This window comes from Oryctolagus cuniculus, chromosome 18 (assembly GCF_051225735.1).
Source record: "Oryctolagus cuniculus isolate XC-2025 breed Fujian yellow rabbit chromosome 18, ASM5122573v1, whole genome shotgun sequence".
Lineage (NCBI taxonomy): Eukaryota > Metazoa > Chordata > Mammalia > Lagomorpha > Leporidae > Oryctolagus > Oryctolagus cuniculus.
The window spans coordinates 20875964-20893610 of record NC_142884.1 but is presented as its reverse complement, the minus strand read 5'-3'; the positions used below and the strand labels follow the sequence as shown (position 1 = coordinate 20893610).

At 52.0% G+C, this 17647-nt stretch overlaps 1 protein-coding gene across 4 annotated transcripts in view; it reads right to left on the bottom strand.

Annotated features, from left to right (window-relative positions):
* WDR62 (WD repeat domain 62) overlaps positions 1-17647 on the bottom strand; it is a 34539-nt gene extending 16892 nt beyond the window's left edge. Inside the window, exons 1-10 of one of the 4 annotated variants that reach the window (XM_008249558.5) lie at positions 16924-17647; positions 13931-14022; positions 12586-12648; positions 9593-9650; positions 9217-9387; positions 8528-8665; positions 8005-8187; positions 6648-6808; positions 5597-5786; positions 528-665 (exon numbers count right to left, since the gene is read on the bottom strand). In XM_008249558.5, the coding sequence (XP_008247780.4) occupies positions 528-665; positions 5597-5786; positions 6648-6808; positions 8005-8187; positions 8528-8665; positions 9217-9387; positions 9593-9650; positions 12586-12648; positions 13931-14022; positions 16924-17100 (1371 nt within the window). In that variant the 5' untranslated portion in view covers positions 17101-17647. Of the gene's footprint in view, positions 1-527; positions 666-1384; positions 1490-5596; positions 5787-6647; positions 6809-8004; positions 8188-8527; positions 8666-9216; positions 9388-9592; positions 9651-12585; positions 12649-13930; positions 14023-16923 lie in introns of those variants that run through there. The other 3 variants (XM_008249559.5, XM_089319448.1, XM_089319447.1) reach the window with 3 other exon arrangements.

The window sequence follows — 17647 nt, the reverse complement described above, 5'->3', positions numbered from 1 at the left end:
TGCAGAACACAAGCACACACGATGCAGAGCCCAGCTCCCAGAGAAGCGCCCTCACTCCTCTAGCAGCGTAACCGAATTCCTTCAGCGCACTGTCCTGTTCCCAGCCTTCTTAGGATCCTCCCAGCACCCACCTGATGTCCCAGTGAGCAGCAGCTAGTTAGGCAACGTCCCTGGCTGGCTGGGCCCATCTCCTAGGGAGTTCTGACTCAAGACTTGGTGGGGCAATTTCATCCCTGTTGAGTGTCAGGCTGCCTGGAGGAGCCATGTCCACGGGAGAGAGGGGCTGGCTGACAGAGGGAATCAGGCAGACAGGCCATGTCACCTCAGATAGAAGCAAAGAGAGAGAGAGAGAGAGAGAGAGACAGAAGAGGAAAGGACACAGCGAGTGCCCTGCCGTGGTCCCTGGCTCCTGTCCCCTCCGAAGCCTAGCTAGCACGTATGTTCCAGAAGGCTCCCTCCTGCCCTGTATCCTACTTAACGTACGTCTCTGTTCCCCTGAAAATACGCCTCTCGGGGAAGCCACTCACATTGCTGAAGATGTTTTTCTGCCAGTGAGAGTCACGGCAGTTATCCATGTTCCAGAAGCGGATGGTGTTGTCTGAGGAACAAGTCAGAAAAGATCCTGATGGCAAACAAGCTCTCTGATCTTCAAACTCAGGATACACCTGCAGTTCCCGGAGAACAAGGCAAAGGGCGATGCGTCACAATCAACTCAACGACAGGGCTGACACACTGCTGCACCTGCGTGGGAAACAAAAAAGTGAGTGAAAGAAAAACAGGAATACCGCACTACCTTCTGTGACAAAAATAAACAAGACGAAAATACGTAAAGTGCTACCACCCACATCCCACCCTCGGCCCAGGCCTTTAAACATCTCCACAAACTCCCAAGGAAAATGAACAGCTCAGGCAGAAATCACTAAGCCCAGAAGGAAAAAACGTAGTGGGAACAAGAAGTAACAGATCCACAGCTTAGCAGATGTCGAATACTGGACTTAACAGATAGAATATTAAGATAACCATGTTCAACATATTTGAAGAGACTGCAAATTGTGAAAGCCTGGGGCCGCCTGGGCAGATGCCGACGGCAGCACAGACTTTTAAAGAGCAACCAGAAAAAATCAAAACTCTACAGATAACATTCACAGTAAAAGTAGGTGACAAGACTCTCTCTACGACCCTCAAAATACAAGCAGGTAGGGACAAACTACCCCAAGCCACAAGAGCTGCACATCGCCTACATGTATGTGGGAGACAAAGCACAGACAATGAGGCATCTGATAGATCCAAGAAGAGATAACTGCTAGTAGTCAACAGCTACTCACGGGCAAGCGCCCTGGCCCCAAGTGAACGGCAGCTGGAACTGGGGGGCTGTTGTACTCACCGGCTCCCCCCGCGCTTGACTGAGGGCTCAGGTAAGGCATAAAGGGGCCAGAGCAACCTTGGCCTCTGAACTCTCGGAATCCACCTGACAGGGACCCCTGCCAGGACAAAGCCTCACACTGAAGAGAGACTTCTGGAAGTAGAAACCAAAGTGATCAGGATAGAAACAAGAGACAAAGTAAAGAGGAGATCCAGATAAAAGTAGAGACACAACAAAAAATAGGAACATAAAAAAAGAAATACCAGAAAGCAAGCTCCCTCTGCTTTTCAAATAGGAGACAAGTGGTGTTGCTGAAAATGGCAGAGTAGGAAAACCCACAGAACTCTCTCCACTCAAGCAGCTGGCAAAAACCGGTCAGAATCAACATATTCAGAATTCTTGGACCTAACAAAGAACTTAACCAGGGGAGTGCTTAATGAAAAAGACATTGCTAAAATTTGGCACTTAAGAAAATCCATTAAACTGTGAATGTAATAGGGACTTCAGGTACAACATATGACAGAGTACAGTCCTTGCAAAAAATACTTCAGAAAACGCACCAAACCACAAATAACTCACGACCATTAGCAAAAACAAACCCTGAGGAAGGGGAAGAATCTGATTTTCAGAATTATCACACTCAGATCTGGAATGGCCAGTATTCAACAAAAATTATGAGGCATCAAAAGGAAAGTATGGTCTACTGATAGAAAAAAAAATGAGGGGCTAATGTGGCACATGGGTGCAGGGGCACTTGGACCATCCTCAGCTGCTTTCCCAGGCACATTAGCAGGGAGCTGGATTGAAGGTGGAACAACCAGGACACAAACCAGTGCCCATATGGGATGCCAGCACAGCAGACAGCAGCTTTACTCACTACGCCACCGTGCCAGCCCTTATATTTTTATATTTATTTGAAAAGCAGACAATAGACAGATCTCCAATCTGCTGGTTCACTCCTCAAAGACCTGCAGCAGGTGGGCCTGGGCCAGGCTGAAGCCATGAGCCCAGAGCCCAATCTGGGTCTCTGAAGTGGGCGGAAAGGACCCAAGTGTTTGAACCATCACCTGATGCCTGCTAGGGTGAGCATTAGCAGGAAGCTGGAATCAAGAGGCGGAGTTGAGGGGCTAGCGCTTGTGGTGTAGCAGGTAAAGCCGCCGCCTGCAGTGCTGGCATCCCATGTGGGCACTGGTTTAAGTCCTGGCTGCTCCACTTCCCATTCAGCTCTCTGCTGTGGCCCGGGAAGGTAGTGGAGGATGGCCCAAGTGCTTGGGCCCTGCACCCCATGGGAGACCAGGAGAAGCACCTGGCTCCTGCCTTTGGATCAGCGTGGTGCGCCGGCCGCAGCATGCCAGCCGTGGTGGCCATTGAAGGGTGAACCAACGGCAAAAGGAAGACCTTTCTCTCTGTCTCTCTCTCTCACTATCCACTCTGCCTGTCCCCCGCCTCCAAAAAAAATTGTGAGAACATGTATAAAAATGCTTTAATATTTTCCAGAATTGAGGATAGCTCAAGTGCTTGGGCCCCTGCATCCGCATGGGAGACCAGGAGGAAGTACCTGTTTTCTGGCTTCAGATCGGTGCAGCGCCAGCTGTGGCGGCCATTAGGGGAGTCAACCAATGGAAGGAAGACCTTTCTGTCTCTCTTTCACTGTCTATAACTCTCTCTCTCTCTCACTGTCTAACTCTGCCTGACCAAAAAAAAAAATTTTTTTTTCCAGAATTGAGTAATTGTCATTCTTAGATGTTTTATGTATAACATCAGAAACAGCAAAGTAACCAAGGTTATTCTAATTCCACCATAGTGTCCTTGAGAACTAGAATTCTGGAAGGATTAATCTAATAGCTATAAGCATCCCTGGAATCCAAACTATGATTCTGAAAAACTCATTTATGTTAAAAAAATTGTTTTCAAGAAATGGCTGATTCCAGGTCTGGGACAGGAAATGTGCAAGACAAGGCTTAAACATCTTGTACTCCCAGACAGGGACGTAGGTGTCAAAGACTAGAGGGTCACGTTCAAAGGTCTCAGGCTCAATGTGAAGAGGTTCCCGTTGGCCAAATGGGACAGTTTTAGCTCCAATGTTAATCACTGCACTGGATTAAAATATACCCAATATATTTCAATGAGTTCACAATAGTAAATAAAATAACTAGTTATGTTCAGAAGATAGAGAATCAATTTATTATCTTGAGAACTGGTAAATTAAAGAACCAAACATTTACCCTGCCTTTCCAATGAAGTATGACTCTGGGTGATCAAATCGTGGGAGGAGGGGGAATGTCTCTTCATGTAAGCAGTCCAGCTAATATCAGTAGTCCAACAGAGACATGACAGGATTACAGTATGACCGCATTACAACCCCCACTGAATACACGGAGCTAGTCATTTGAGCATCAACAGTTGCTAATACTAACTGATAAACTATACCTAACTTCTGTGTGGTCCTCGTGATCTGTTTTATTTATTTATTTTTAAAAATATTTTAATTAATTAATTAATTTTTTATTTGACAGGTAGAGTTATAGACAGTGAGAAAGAGACAGAGAGAAAGGTCTTCCTTCCGTTGGTTCACTCCCCTAATGGCCGCCATGGCCGGCGCTGCAACGATCCAAAGCCAGGAGCCGGGTGCTTCCTCCCGGTCCCCCATGCGGGTGCAGGGACCCAAGCACTTGGGCCATCCTCCACTGTCCTCCCAGGCCACAGCAGAGAGCTGGACTGGAAGAGGAGCAGCCGGGACTAGTACCCGGCGCCCCAACTGGGACTAGAACTGGGGGTGCTGGCGCCGCAGGCAGAGGATTAGCCAAGTGAGCCACCGCACCGGCCAGATCTGTTTTATTTTTAAAAATATGACAGAGTTATGAGGAGAGAGAATAGGGTAGAAACAAATTCTTAAATTGGTACTGGCCTAGAATTTTCTAGAACTGATGATAAAATTCACCCATAAATATTTCATTGAGGAAATACGTATGTGTACATATAAATAATTATAGATACAAAGAAAATGAACTGCAAGAACAAATAATAAACTGATAATGATGGGTAAGGGTGAGAGGGAATGCAACTGGGGGCTGGGAAGGATCAACAGACTTTTAGCCTTACTTGTAATATTCCGCCTTTTCCCAAATTAAAAATTAAATGTACATTTTATATATTAATTTTAAGTTATTAACTTTTTTTTTTTGCTAAGTGGAAAAAGTGCCATCAACAAAAACATCAGACCCATGAGGGCGGATGAATTCAGCAGAGTCCCAGGGTTGAAAAATGCCCACTCACAAGGACCAAATTCTTTCTCACCATCCTGAATTGGGCCACAGGAAACATAATTTCTTTAGAATAAGCATTTCCAGTAGGAAGAAATTTTCAGCAAAAATAAAAATGAATGAGTAGAATACAATTCTTTCTCTATCATTTGTCTCACAGCGCGTCACTCCCTCCCTCCCTCCCTCCCGGCAGGTCTGTGCTCAAAGGCCAATGCCGAGGCAGCCCCTGGGTCCTCCCCTTCCAGGAGGCAGCCCGCTCTCCCTTGCCCCTTCCCCGCTTCACCGACGTTTTGCTACTTGGTGTGACACACGCTGGTGGTGTTTCATGTTTATTCTTCTACCCAGCGTGAACTCCATGAGGGCATGACTTTTTAGAAACTGGTTTCCTTCTCAGCTTTGTCTCCCCAGCACTCAGAGCATGGACTGCCACAGGTAGGGGTCAATCACTTATCTTTTTTTTTTCTTTAAATTTTAACTATGGTTCTATTTCACTTGTGTTTAGTCATTCACAATTCTGATTCTTCCTAGTTGTTTTTTTTTTTTTTTTTAAAGATTTATTTGAAAGGCAGTTACAGAGAAAGAGAGAGAGAGAGAGAGATCTTCCATTTGCTGGGTCATTCCTCAAATGGCCACAACGGCTAAGGCTGCCCAGGCTAAAGCCAGGAGCCAGGAACTCCGTCCTGGTCTCTCATGTGAATGGTAAGGGCCAAGTACTTGGGCATCTTCTACTGCTTTCCCAGGCACATCGACAGGGAGCTGGATTGGAAGTGGACCGGACTTGAACAAATGCCCAAACGGAATGCTGGCGTCGCAGGCCAGTGGCTTAACCTGCTGTGCCACATCAGCCTCAGTGAGTACGTTTTGAAAGAGCAGCTGAATGGGCTGCTTAAACCCTGCAGAAGCTTCTTCTGGCTGGGTCCCCACACGGGGGCTGAGCAGAGCGGGCAGAGGGAGCGAGAGAGGGGCTCACCTCCACATTCCAAACGTAGGAGCTATGGAAGAGCTCTGACCACAACTTGCCCACTTTGTTGATATCCTTGACATCCCAGACATAGATGCTGTGGTCCTTATAAATGCAGGACAGCCGCTGGTGCACGGGATCAAACGTCAGTGCCACTGTATCTGGATAGACGGCTTCCGCCTTCCTGCGGAAGAGGAAGCTAACAAGGCCACACGGGTCGTCAATCACCATCAGTGTCACCCTAACTAGTGCCAGCCACCTCTGGTGCCACTGCGGCCGCCTCCTGCCTGGCAATGCCACCTCTCGTGGTATCTGTGGCTAAACATCTCTTCGACTCCAACCCTACTTCCTCCTGCCCTCTCCTTCGCTTTGTTTCTAACACAGGCTGCCAACTGGAAGCTTCTACATGGCCCCTATTTTGAGGTTTTCACTTCCATTCACATTTCTCTCCTCTCATTCCATCCAAGTGCCTGTCCTCTCTGAGCACAGAACAGGCAGGCAGCTCGGGCCTCTTCTCTCCTTGGCCTCATCAACACATGATCGGAACCTCTGTATAAGGCGTGAGGCCTCCCTACAAGGCTAGCTTATGGAGCACCGACTGCATGCCAGGCTGAGTTTCAGCTGCACTGAATTCTCACAACCACCCCGAGAGGCAGGTAATCAATGTTACAGATGAGAAAACTGCAGTACAGGGGGCGCAGCCACCTGGCTACCGCAACACACCTCTGGCTGCGGGTAGCTCCCCACCCTCTTTCCTTCCAACACCCAGACCCCTCCACGCTCTTGGAAAGGCACCCGCGAGCTAGTGTCTGACTATGTACAAAGAGGCAGCACCCAGCACCCCTTCTATTAAACAGTCTTACAACAAACAGGAAGTTAAGCCACAGCTCAGCCCTTCCATCCAGTCTCAACCCAGCAGCACAGGCTGGTCACGCCCCAGACTAGAGGACCAGTTCCTTCCATCCATCCTTGCACCTCATCTCCTACCATCCTCCCCTGCACACTGGCAGATTCTAGATGGCCCCTCCCTGCCCCCTCTCCCTTCCCTGCTGGGCAGTACCTAGGCTCCAGGCCCAGTGCCACATCTACCCCAAGGTAGTGTGGCTTGGGCAGGTTGGCGAGGTAATGCAGGCTGTGGGCCTCGAAGATGCGGACTATCCCATCTGTGCAGCCGCAGAAGATGAGCTCCTGGCTGACGCAGAGGCAGGAGGACAGGGAGACCTGTGGGGACAAAGGAGACGCCAGTGAACCTCATGCTTCATATGGCCTGGCCCAGGAGCACAGGGACTGACAGAGCAGCCCTGGGCTCCAGAGAAGACTTCTGCTTCCTTGGAGCTAAGACACTCATCTCGGCACCTTTTAAGATTTTTGGTCAGGATGTAACACGTGGTCACTATTGAAGGAAACCTGCCGATGGGCAGAGAGGCACCGGCTGGAACAGAGTTCTCACTGCTGTCTTCAGAGCAACTTAAGCTGTGAGTGGAAAGCACCCCTTCATGTAGGCCACCTCCAGTGACAAGGCTCAACTTTAGGCTTACATTTTATTTCCTGTTGTTTAGAAACAACTTCGGAACAGGCACACTCCTGCACAGCACAGAAAATACTTAGAGGATATGGAAGGATTGTTCTGTCCCAACAGGATATGCAGATAAAAGATGCAGGAAGAGCCAGACCTCTGCACTCAATTTTTTTCCCCCAAATTTAAAGCAAGGAATTCATTTATAAGTTATCTGGTGCTCAGACACTAAACACCTGTTTGTAAAAGCGTCTGACTTGCTTAAAAGCTGCCTAAGTTTTGGTAAGAGGATTAAAATGAGAAAAACATAAAATATTTAGGAAAGACAGAGAAAACCTGGAATTCTTTTGCATGCCATTAGCCCTGCAGGTGACCTCTGGAGGTCTGAGTTACGAGAGCAAGCTGGGAAGCGGAATGAAACCACAATGCTCCCGCCGGCAGCCACACAGACAACTGAGCTTGGAATGCAGACAGCGCGGCCTCACCAAACCATCAGAGCTGCAACTCATTGATATACTATCCTTCAGTTTAATTTTCATGTGTTTTGTGTAGCATTTTGGACCAGAAAGTGATGAACTCAGTGGTACCTTAGATTTGCAAAAAGGGAAACACAGCCCTCTCCACAGCCAAGAGGCTCAGTGAAGACGAGGTCCGGCCCTGTGCTAGGCGCCTCACTCACGTTATTTCCTGAGACTCCCTTATCAACTCTGCGAGGAAGGCAGTATCCCCACTTTACGGATGGGGAAACCGAGGCTCAGAGAGGAAGAGTTGGTCACCCAGAGTCACACAAGCAGAACTCGCGAGGTCAACTCGTGAGCAGCAGGGGGAGAGGGAGCATCGCTGAAGACCCACACGGGCAAAGAGCACGGCCCCCGGCGATGGCAGGGAGGGACCGGGGTACCTTCAGATTGATCCACTTCTCCAGCACCCTCTTCTCGTTGAACTGGCAGAGCAGGCCCGAGTAGGACACACAGAAGGTGCTGCCTGCCACCTGGCCCCGGCCACACGCCACGCCACAGAAGATGTTGTTGTGAAGTTCGCCCAGGATGCCCGAGCGCCCTACGAGGGGCACTGTACCTGTCACCTGGAGGCATAGCAGAACAAGTGAGAGACCGGCCCCACAGCCTAGCCCCCAGTACACCACGATGGGCCCCGGGGACCAGAAAGCACAACAGGACTCTATAGTTCAAGCACACTCTGGACAGAAGGGTTGGAAAGCGCCAATCCAAGAATGAGGTCTGGTCCCAGGGCCAGGATCGAAGCAGGGTCTGCCAGGCAGAGGCCCAGAAATAGAATTTGGACCCCTGAGAGGCCTGGTGACCTCCGAGACCACTGCCACCAAATCTCAGGTAGAGACGGGGCCCATACCACAGCCGCTGGCGACCTCCCAAGGGCCTGGCTAAGGTGGCGGGACTGGAATTCACCTTTGCTTCTGTGGAGACATCCAAGAACCAGAACCTCACGTGCCGGTTCCCAACAGTGACAAAATAGCTGCTATCTTCAGAGAAGGACAGGGCGATGACCCTGCACGACACCTTGTTGGAGGCCACCACGATGTCTTTCTGGAAGATTCAGTGCAGAGAAGCTCATGGCAACACCCACCCGTTATGCTATTTGTAGCTTTGTGGCCCTGGGTCTCCCTGCACCCCCCTATTCCATCTGCTTTCCTTGGACCCCACGAGCTGTTCACGGGAAAGCTGTATGTGACTCTCATTCCTAACCTCCAGAAGGGAGGCATCTGCTAGTGCTGACTCCAGGTCCTCTGCCCGCTCCCCAGACTGCCCTCAAGCCCAGTCTTCCAGGACATTTCAGTTTGCTGAAGTCTAAACTCAATTGGGTGAATGCTACCACAGATGAGAAACAGCCTCACAGACAGGTTAAGACCTTTGCTACAGGTCACAGCAGGTGAGTACAAGCATAATTCTAGAATTCCTCTAGCTGAGAGCTTATGGTGTGTCCTACAATAAGGGACCAGCATGTAGCAGCTACTTAATAAACACCTGCTGGCTGAATGCGCACTTCACCAAGTCTATCACTGACTTCTCCCAATGCCTGAGACTCGATTTGCTCTCAACGGGCTGCCTGCCCACAACGCCTGCTGGCTGGCTCTCACCTTCCAGTCCCAGACGTTGAGTACCATGTCGTGCTGGTATCCCATGGACACGATGTGCTTCATATTGGGTGAGAAGGCCACACAGGCCACGCCATACTTGTGGCCCAGCATCTCCGCCACCTGACTTTTCTCCTCCACGTCCCAGATGCGCACCGCTGGCCTGTGCCCATTCTGGGGAAGGTGGAGCCATTACTGCTGGGCTCTGTACCAGGGAGGGCTACAGGGGCTGTCAGGGCTGAAACAGGCATCACCACAGGGTGTGCCCCAAAGCCACCATCCCCATGTGTCCCAGGGGCTAACGCAGTGACTGCCAGCCCTGCTGGGAGCAGGAGTGGCTCGGAACCTTACCCCCTGCTCAATCACGATCGTGACTCACCTCTCCTGTCACTATGTACTTCCCATCAGGAGAGAAGGCCAGAGCGCTCAGGGACTTCCTGGGGACAAGGAAGAGAGCTGTTTACTGGGTTCTGCTGAGGCTGTGCGGCCTGGGCCCAGCCTGGCTCTGCCCACTCCTGACTCCTAAGCCTTGAAGGGGGCCAGGAGAGGTGATGAGAACAATTCCCATAGGGCCAGCGCCACCTGTTGTGTCCAGCCCAGCACGTGGGAAAAACGGGAGTGGAAGCAAAGGCCCCTTCCTCCCTAAAACTCCAAACCCAAATGGGGTGAACAATGCATAGGAAAGCTTTCTTCTGCCTCCGCGAGGGTGGGCTCCCTAATACCCACCCTCCCTGTAACCCTGAGAAATGCAAGCGCAGGTGATTTAGGTAGGCGATGGCCTCACTGAAGGGGTGGTGCTGGTGGAGGACCCTGGCAGACAGCAGCCGGCTTGCAGCATGTGCTCCAGGACTAAACGCTCCAGGTGTTTGGAAAGCCCAAAACCAACCAAAACCTTTCTCTCCCACTTGTAGCTAGCCTGTGGAAGGACCGAATGACCGGACACACCAGCCTGCACGTTGTTTGGAAACAAGATTCACTGCTCCCTGTGAATAGTAGTTTTGTTTTCTCTCCTTTCTCTTTTAATTTCCTATTCCTGTGTTATTTAACAGTCTACTAACTCAGTTGACTTCCCTCGCCTGAGTCAGTAACCTGGAACGCAGGTGACTATGAAAATACCTCTGGGGTCAGCTCTGTGGCTCGGCAGGTTAAACTGCCGCTTGCGACACTGGCATCCTCTATCAGACTGCTGGTTCGAGTCCTGATTGTTCTGCTGCTGAGCCGGCTCCCTGCTCTGCCAGCCACATGGGAGACCCCAACGGAGTTCCTGGCTCCCGGCTTCAGCCTGGCCCAGCTGCCCACCTCTAGATTCCTTATATGTGGGAACAGCATGCCCTTGTGTGCAGAGCCATGCGCACTGTCACCTGCAGCCACCCCGGCCTGTGCGTGTCCCGTCCCCAGATGTTCCGTGGGCATCACTGCAGGTGAGGACTCTCGTCAGCCAGTTTCGCTGGTGAGAATACCTCAACCCAGGGAAGTCTGCCCCAGGGTTTCTCCTGCAGCGGGGTGGAGCCCAAGCCGCTCGGCCAATAGTTCTTAGTCCTGGCCACACGTGAGAATCCCTGGAAGAGCTTTTTTTTTTAAAAGGTTATTCATTTTCACTTATCTGAAAGGTAGACTGACGGAGATACAGAGATAGAGGGAGATCTCCCATCCACTAATTCATTCCCCAAATGCCCACAGCAGCTGGCCAGGAAGTCCATGTCAGTCTCCCACACTTGACCCCAACACCTGAATCACACGTGCTATCTCCCAGGCACATTAGCAGGAAACTAACAGGAACAAACAGGAAGCAGAGGTGGGGCTCAAACTTTGGCACTACAGCTGCTTAACCCGCTGTGCCAATGCCCACCCTGCTGCGAAGCTTTTTTTTTTTTTTTTTTTTTTTTAAGAGTTACATAGTAAGAAAGGAAGAGAAAGAGAGAATCTTCCATCGGCTGGTTCAGTCCCCAAGTGGCTGCACTGACCAGGCCTGGACCAGGCCAAAGCAAGATGACAGGAACTCGGTCCTAGCACTTGGGCCATCTTTGCTGCTTCCCAGGTGCGTTAGCAGGGAGCTGGACTGGAAGCAGAGCAGCCAGGACTCTGGTGTCGCAGGCAGCAGCTTGACCTGCTGTGCTACAAATGCGGCCCCTACCCTACTGTGCTAAAGAAACAGGATGCCACCTGTGAGGCTCGCTGGAGACGCCCCCAGGATGCCTGCTAATCACGACGCCGACAGGAGGCTCTGCCGTGGGGAGTCTAGCAGGTGCCACCTGAACCACGGGCTCCAAGGGGACATGGGACTGGATGAAGACGTCCTGAAAGGGGGCACCGACAGGCACGTGGTGCTTTTGAGGCTCTCTTATCAAAGACGGAGACCCTGAAACTACCCATGAGAAACATCAGATGAACCCAAATGCTGGCACATTCTACAGAATACCTATTCTGAAACTCAAGGACAGACAGGAGCTGCTTCAGCCTGCGGAGACTGAGCACAGACGTGCATGCGATGAGTGATCCTGGACAGAATCCTCTGGCTCTGAGGGGCACCTGGGACAAATGGTGAAATCTGCATGGAGTCCCCTGAGGAGTACACATCTGACAGCGATGTGCTGGTGTGGATCTCCAGGTTTTCCTGGAGGTACTACGGTTTTGAAGCATTATGTCGTTTTTCGTACGACATACACCGCGAAGTATTTGAGATATAAGGCTAGTAACTACTTCCAGATCATTGAGAAAAAATTAGTATGCATATGCACAGAGAATGATAAAAAAATATGGTAAAATGTTACCATTTGGGAGCTATGGGCAAAAGGCATACAGGTTCTTTATGCTATTCTTGTAAGTCACAATAATTTTGTTAATGACAACTATCACCCAGAGCAACCGACTCGGCCTTCCCTGGGTGTGGCCCAGGGATGAGGTGACTCTGATCTGCAGTCAGGGTGAAATCCCTCTCACTGGCCACGCCAGCTCCTAAGACAGGCCCTGGGGCTCAGGGTGGACGCCTCCGTGCCAGTCACTCTCCCCCTCACTATTTCAGGTCTCGGACATGGGAGGCGTTCCCTGAGCCCCCTGCTGAGGCTCTCCTCCACTCACTGCCTGCACACTGGCCTCACCACGTCCCCACGTGCCCTCCACAGCACTGCTCATGACAACCAGCAATCTGCTGACCGGTTTACAGTCTGTCTCCCTCACGGGGCTCTCCGCTCCAGGAAGCAGAGTTGCATCTCTTTTGCTCACCGCTGGGTCCCCGGCACCCGGAAGAGCACCCAGCACTGGTGAGCGCCGCTGAACCATGAGTGAATGCATGAGTCAGCTATGTGAGAGCACGTCCAGGCTCTGCCGGGCGGGACGGTCCCACCCCTGCCCCGTGCCCAGGCCCCAGCCTACCTGGCGGTGTTCAAGATATGCTGCTGCTTGTTCTCCTTAGGGTTCAAAATCACTACCACACAGCTGAGGAGAGAGGAAGAGGTGCATGGATTGCAGAGAGCACTGGGCTCCAGGCCTGCTTCTGGTGCCGCACACGAATAAGGCCACCTCTGAAAACAAGACTCTCTCTGACCCCCCCTCCCCAGTGTTTACAATAATTCTAGGGCCCTGTTTTTTAATTTTTAAAGATTGTTATTTCAAAGGCAGAAAAACAGATCTTCTATCCATTGATTCACTCCCCAAACACCTGCAACAGCCAGGGTTGGGCCAGGCCAAAGCTAGGAACTCTGTTCCAGGCTTCTACGTGGGTGGCAGGGACCCAAGAACTTAAGTGATCATCTACTGCCTCCCAAGGTACACATTAATGGGAAACTGGACTGGAAGCAGAGGTGCAAGGCCTTGAATCCGGCACGCAACGTGGGATGCAGGTGTCTCAAGAGGTGACTCAACCGGGGCCAACACCTTCCCAAGCATTATTACTATCCCTGCCGGGGAACAGGATGTCCCTTTGGTGTTTAGAACAGCGCAGGCAAGATCAGTATTTGCAGGGCTGGTTCTGTGGTATAGAGGGTAAAGGTGCTGCCTACAGTGCTGGCATCCCATTTGGGAACTGGCTTGAGACCCGGCTGCTCCACTTCCAATCCAGCTCTCTGCTGTGGCCTAGGAAAGCAGTAGAAGATGGCCCAAGTCCTTGGGCCCCTGCACCCACGTGGGAGACCTGGTAGAAGCTCCTGGCTGCTGGCTTCAAACAGACTCAGCTCTGGCTGTTAGCCATCTGGGGAGTGAACCAGCAGATGGAAGACCTCTCTCTCTTTGCCTCTGCCTCTCTGTAGCTCTGCCTTTCAACTAAATGGATAAATCTTAAAAAAAAAAAAAAAAAAAAGGATTATCAGTTTTTGCAAACAAAACACTGCAGGACCTCCTTCAGTCCTGTCAACTACCCACGCACAGGGTGCCACTACGTCTGCAGTACAGGAGTAGAAGCAGAGGCTCAGGGGGACACGCACAGAGAGCTGGGACACAAACCCAGGTAACCCAACAGCACAGGGCACCTTCCCAGCACCAGCCCCTCTGCCACCTCCCTCCAGTGGGCACCAGCAAGGCTCTCACAGCACTCACAGAACGTTCTAGGTGCTGACGGGCCCACGGAACACTTTCCACAGTGCTCAGAACTAGGCGGCATGATCCACATTCCGTATGGGAAGGCCGAGGCCCAGAGAGAGTCACGGATGACTCCAGGCTCCAAACTCCCTAGGAATGATTAGACGTCCACCTCTTCCCTGCCCCCGTCCCCCCTTTCACTCACCCTGCTAGGTAGGCCACGTGGCCTGTGCCAGGGTCACAGGTGAGGCCACTGCTGTTCTGGGCTGTGATGCCAAGGACCTTCTCAAGAGACACCTGCAAAGAGAAGGCCCGAGTGAGAAGCACCTTTAATGGTTCATAAGCATGATGACGGTTCATACACGGAGGTGTGCCTTCTTCAACGCTTGTTACAACGTTAGCACATTGGAAAGAACATTTTTTTAAAAATTCTCAAAGTTAAATGGGCCAGACCTTGTCATGCTTAACAATTTATTTAATTAATTTATTTAAAAAATTTTAAAATATATTTTTCATTTTATCTGAAAGGCAGAGAGAAATCTTCCATGTGCTGGTTTGTTCCCCAAATGTCTGTAATAGCAGGGGATGCACCAGGCCAAAAGCGGGAGCCCAGAACTCAATCCGGGTCTCCCATATCAGTGCAGGGATCCAAGCACTCAAGCCATTACCTGCTGCCTCCCTGGGTGTGCAGTAGCAGGAAGCTGGATCAGACGTGGAAAAGCCGCCACTCTGATATGGGATGGAGGCACCCCAAGAGAGACTAAACCTCTCTGCCAAAGGCCTGCTCCACACCAAACTCAACTGAGTATGGACTGATAGCATCGTGGCATTTTCATAATTTGAGTAATTATTATTCTCAACCATGTACTTGACCTTATAATTCAAGAGCAAACACAGGATAATAATAAGTAGTGTTTATTGATCTAAGCACTCTTCAATTACCTCTAGCTGTATTAACTTGTTCAGTGCTCACAACAGCCCTCTGATATAGTCACTGTCATCAGCATCAACCCCATCTTACAGATGAGGAGACAGAGGCCAGAAAGGAGAGGTGCGGGGCCAGCCCTGTGATGGAGTGGGTAAAAAAAGCTGCCGCCTGCAGTGCTGGCATCCCATATGGGCACTGGTTCAAGTCCCAGCTGCTCCATTTCCAATCCAGCTCCCTGCTCATGTGCCTGGGAGAGCAGTGGAAGATGACCCAAGTCTTTGAGGCCCTGCACCCACATGGGAGCCCTGGAAGAAGCTCGAGGCTCCTGGCTTCTGATCAGCACAGCCCCGGCTGTTGCAGCCACTTGGGGAGTGAACCAGAGGATGGAAGACCTCTTTCTCTCTGCCTCTGCCTCTCTCTAACTCTGCCTTTCAAATAATCTTTTTTTTTTTTTTTTTTAAGAAAGGCAAGGTGCCAGGATTCTAAGACAGAAAACCAAGCGATGGTGCTGTGTTGTTTGTTCTGCCCATCAGTTTTACTAAGCATTAGTATCACTGGCCATTTTCAGACGAGGGTTTTTGCAAGCCAGATGCTCTCTGTGCAGCCAAACAAGGAAAATACACAAATGACGTTACTTAAAAATACAATAATAGGGGGCTGGTGCAGTTGTATAGTGGGTAAAGCTGCTATCTGCAGTGCCGGCATCCCATATGGGCACCTGTTTGAGTCCAGGCTGCTCCACTTCTGATCCAGCTCCCTGCTAATGCGCCTAGTGCTTGGGCTCCTGCCCCAACATGGGAGACCTGGAAGAAGCTCCTGGCTCCTGGCTTTGGCCTGGCCTAACCCTGTCTGTTGCCACCATTTGGAGAGTGAACCAGCAAATGGAAGATATCTCTCTCTCTTTCTTTCTCTGTTTCCCCCTCTTTCTCTGTGTAACTCTTTCAAACAAGTAAATCTTTTTTTAAAAACTAGAACAGTATTAGCCAGCACTAACAGAGTGCTAGCTATAGGCCACACGTTGTTCTGGTGCTCAGGCTACGTGAGCTTATTTAATCCCAAACAACTCGAGGAGAGCTTGGCATCACTGCTCCGTCTTTACAAGTGAGGACATCAGGACAGATCGTAGCTTGCTGGGAGGAGCAGCACTGCGGCTCACACTCGGGCAGTCTGGGCCGGGGCTGTGCTCGGAACCACCTTGCCACACCTCTCCCCAAATCTGCTACTGCCGATCACCAGCACACACAGCTTTACAGCCCAAGGCACCCTCAGGTACGCACAGCTAGGGCCCTGAAGGCAGGGTCCTGGGCGAGAGACTGAGGTGGCTGTCTGCGTTAGACGGGCGTTCAGGAGGCCTCTCAGGCGGAGGCCCGAGGGATGGCAAGGAGCCAGCCAGGCAGGTGGCAACAGAAGACCAGTGAGAGGGCTCAGAAAACACTAAGGCCAGGGGGAGGAGAACGACTGGGAGCCTCGGGAAAAAAAAGAGTAGGCCAGGGTGCCGGATCCCTGGCGAGGCGAGGGCATTCTCATAGAAGTACAGCCAGAAGGGGGGACAGCGCGATACAATCAGAGGGCAGAGGAAAGCGGCAATAAGACCCCCCAGCAGCCACCGCACATCCATCCACACCTTTTGTCTGGACTCTGTGCCGACAAGGTCAGAGTCCCAAGTTCATCTCCCTGCTGTCACCATTTTATATATATAAAATGTTTATATATATATATTATATATATATATATACACACACACACACACACAGCCTTTGTGCCCAGGGAGCGCAATTTTGAAAAGCATGCCCGCGCACCCGGAATCCCTTCCACCTATTCTCCAATCATTGGCTGCCACGGTTCTGCGCCCCCCGGCAGCGCTGCTGAGAGTTCACAGCGACTCCCACCCTCGCCACAGTCCCACTTGGGCGAAGGAAGAAAGACAAGGCAGAGCGGACCCGAGGAAGAGACGGGACCTAGCGAAGGACCCTCAAGACACAGCGGGCTGAGGCTAACAGAAGTGGAAGCGCCCAGGGAGACCTCTGACGCACACCGAGGCGAGGCTGGGCGGTGATCGGCGGCGGCAGAGCGCATTCGGAGCAGGTGAAACCCGGGCAGAACCCCGGGAGCGCTCCGCCGCGGGGTGCGGAGCCCGGAGTGATGGACAGCCACCCGAGCGCAGACGGGCAGGTGGGAGGAGCACGGCGACGGGGCGGGGCCTGCGGCCACCTGAGGGGACGGCCCAGGGAAGCCCAGGACTGGGGTAGGCAGGGCGCGCGGCTCCTCACCCGGTTTTGCACGGTGTCCTCGGGCGCCGCCGACAGTCGCGTCCGCCGCCGGAGGCAGAGCGCTGGGGCCGGGGGCGGAGAGGACTGGCCCTTCCGCGCCGGAACTCCCGCCATGACAGATGGCAGCTTCTCGACTGCATCGTTCCGCGCGTAGCCTCCGGGCCCTAAGGCCGCCATCGTCGCGCCGGAGACCGGCGGCCGTTAAACCTCCCAACCGCCGGAGCCGCCACGACCCGCTCGAATAGCGAATGGCCGCGGGAAAGCCAGCGCCGCTGCCTATTGGTCGCGGCGGGCCGCCCTCCTGGCCAATCTCAGGGCTGCCGGGCGGCGCTCTTGACCAATGGGGGCCGAGAGGCGGAGCGGGGAGTCTGGCAGGGCGGAGCCACGTAGTGCTGGCTCGGGGTCTTGGTGTTTTTCATCCAGTCTGCGTTTTCATCATTCACTGGGACGCACGGGTTTTAACTTCCACAAGACTCAGGCTATAGCCTCCTCGTCTCGCCTTTTCTGGCCACCCAGGACGACTGTTCGCGCTGGAGCAGTCTCCCGGATGTACGCGTAGAGTGGAGCCGAAAGACTGACGGGCCCGTGGGTTAGGAGGGCGCATGCTCAGAACCGTCGTGACGCCGCTGCTCCCGCACCACGTGACCAAGGTTAGGGCGGCGAAGAGCGGCTCTGTGCAGAAGCCTTCGCGGGGTCCCATTCGCCTCGTGACAAGGGCGTAACT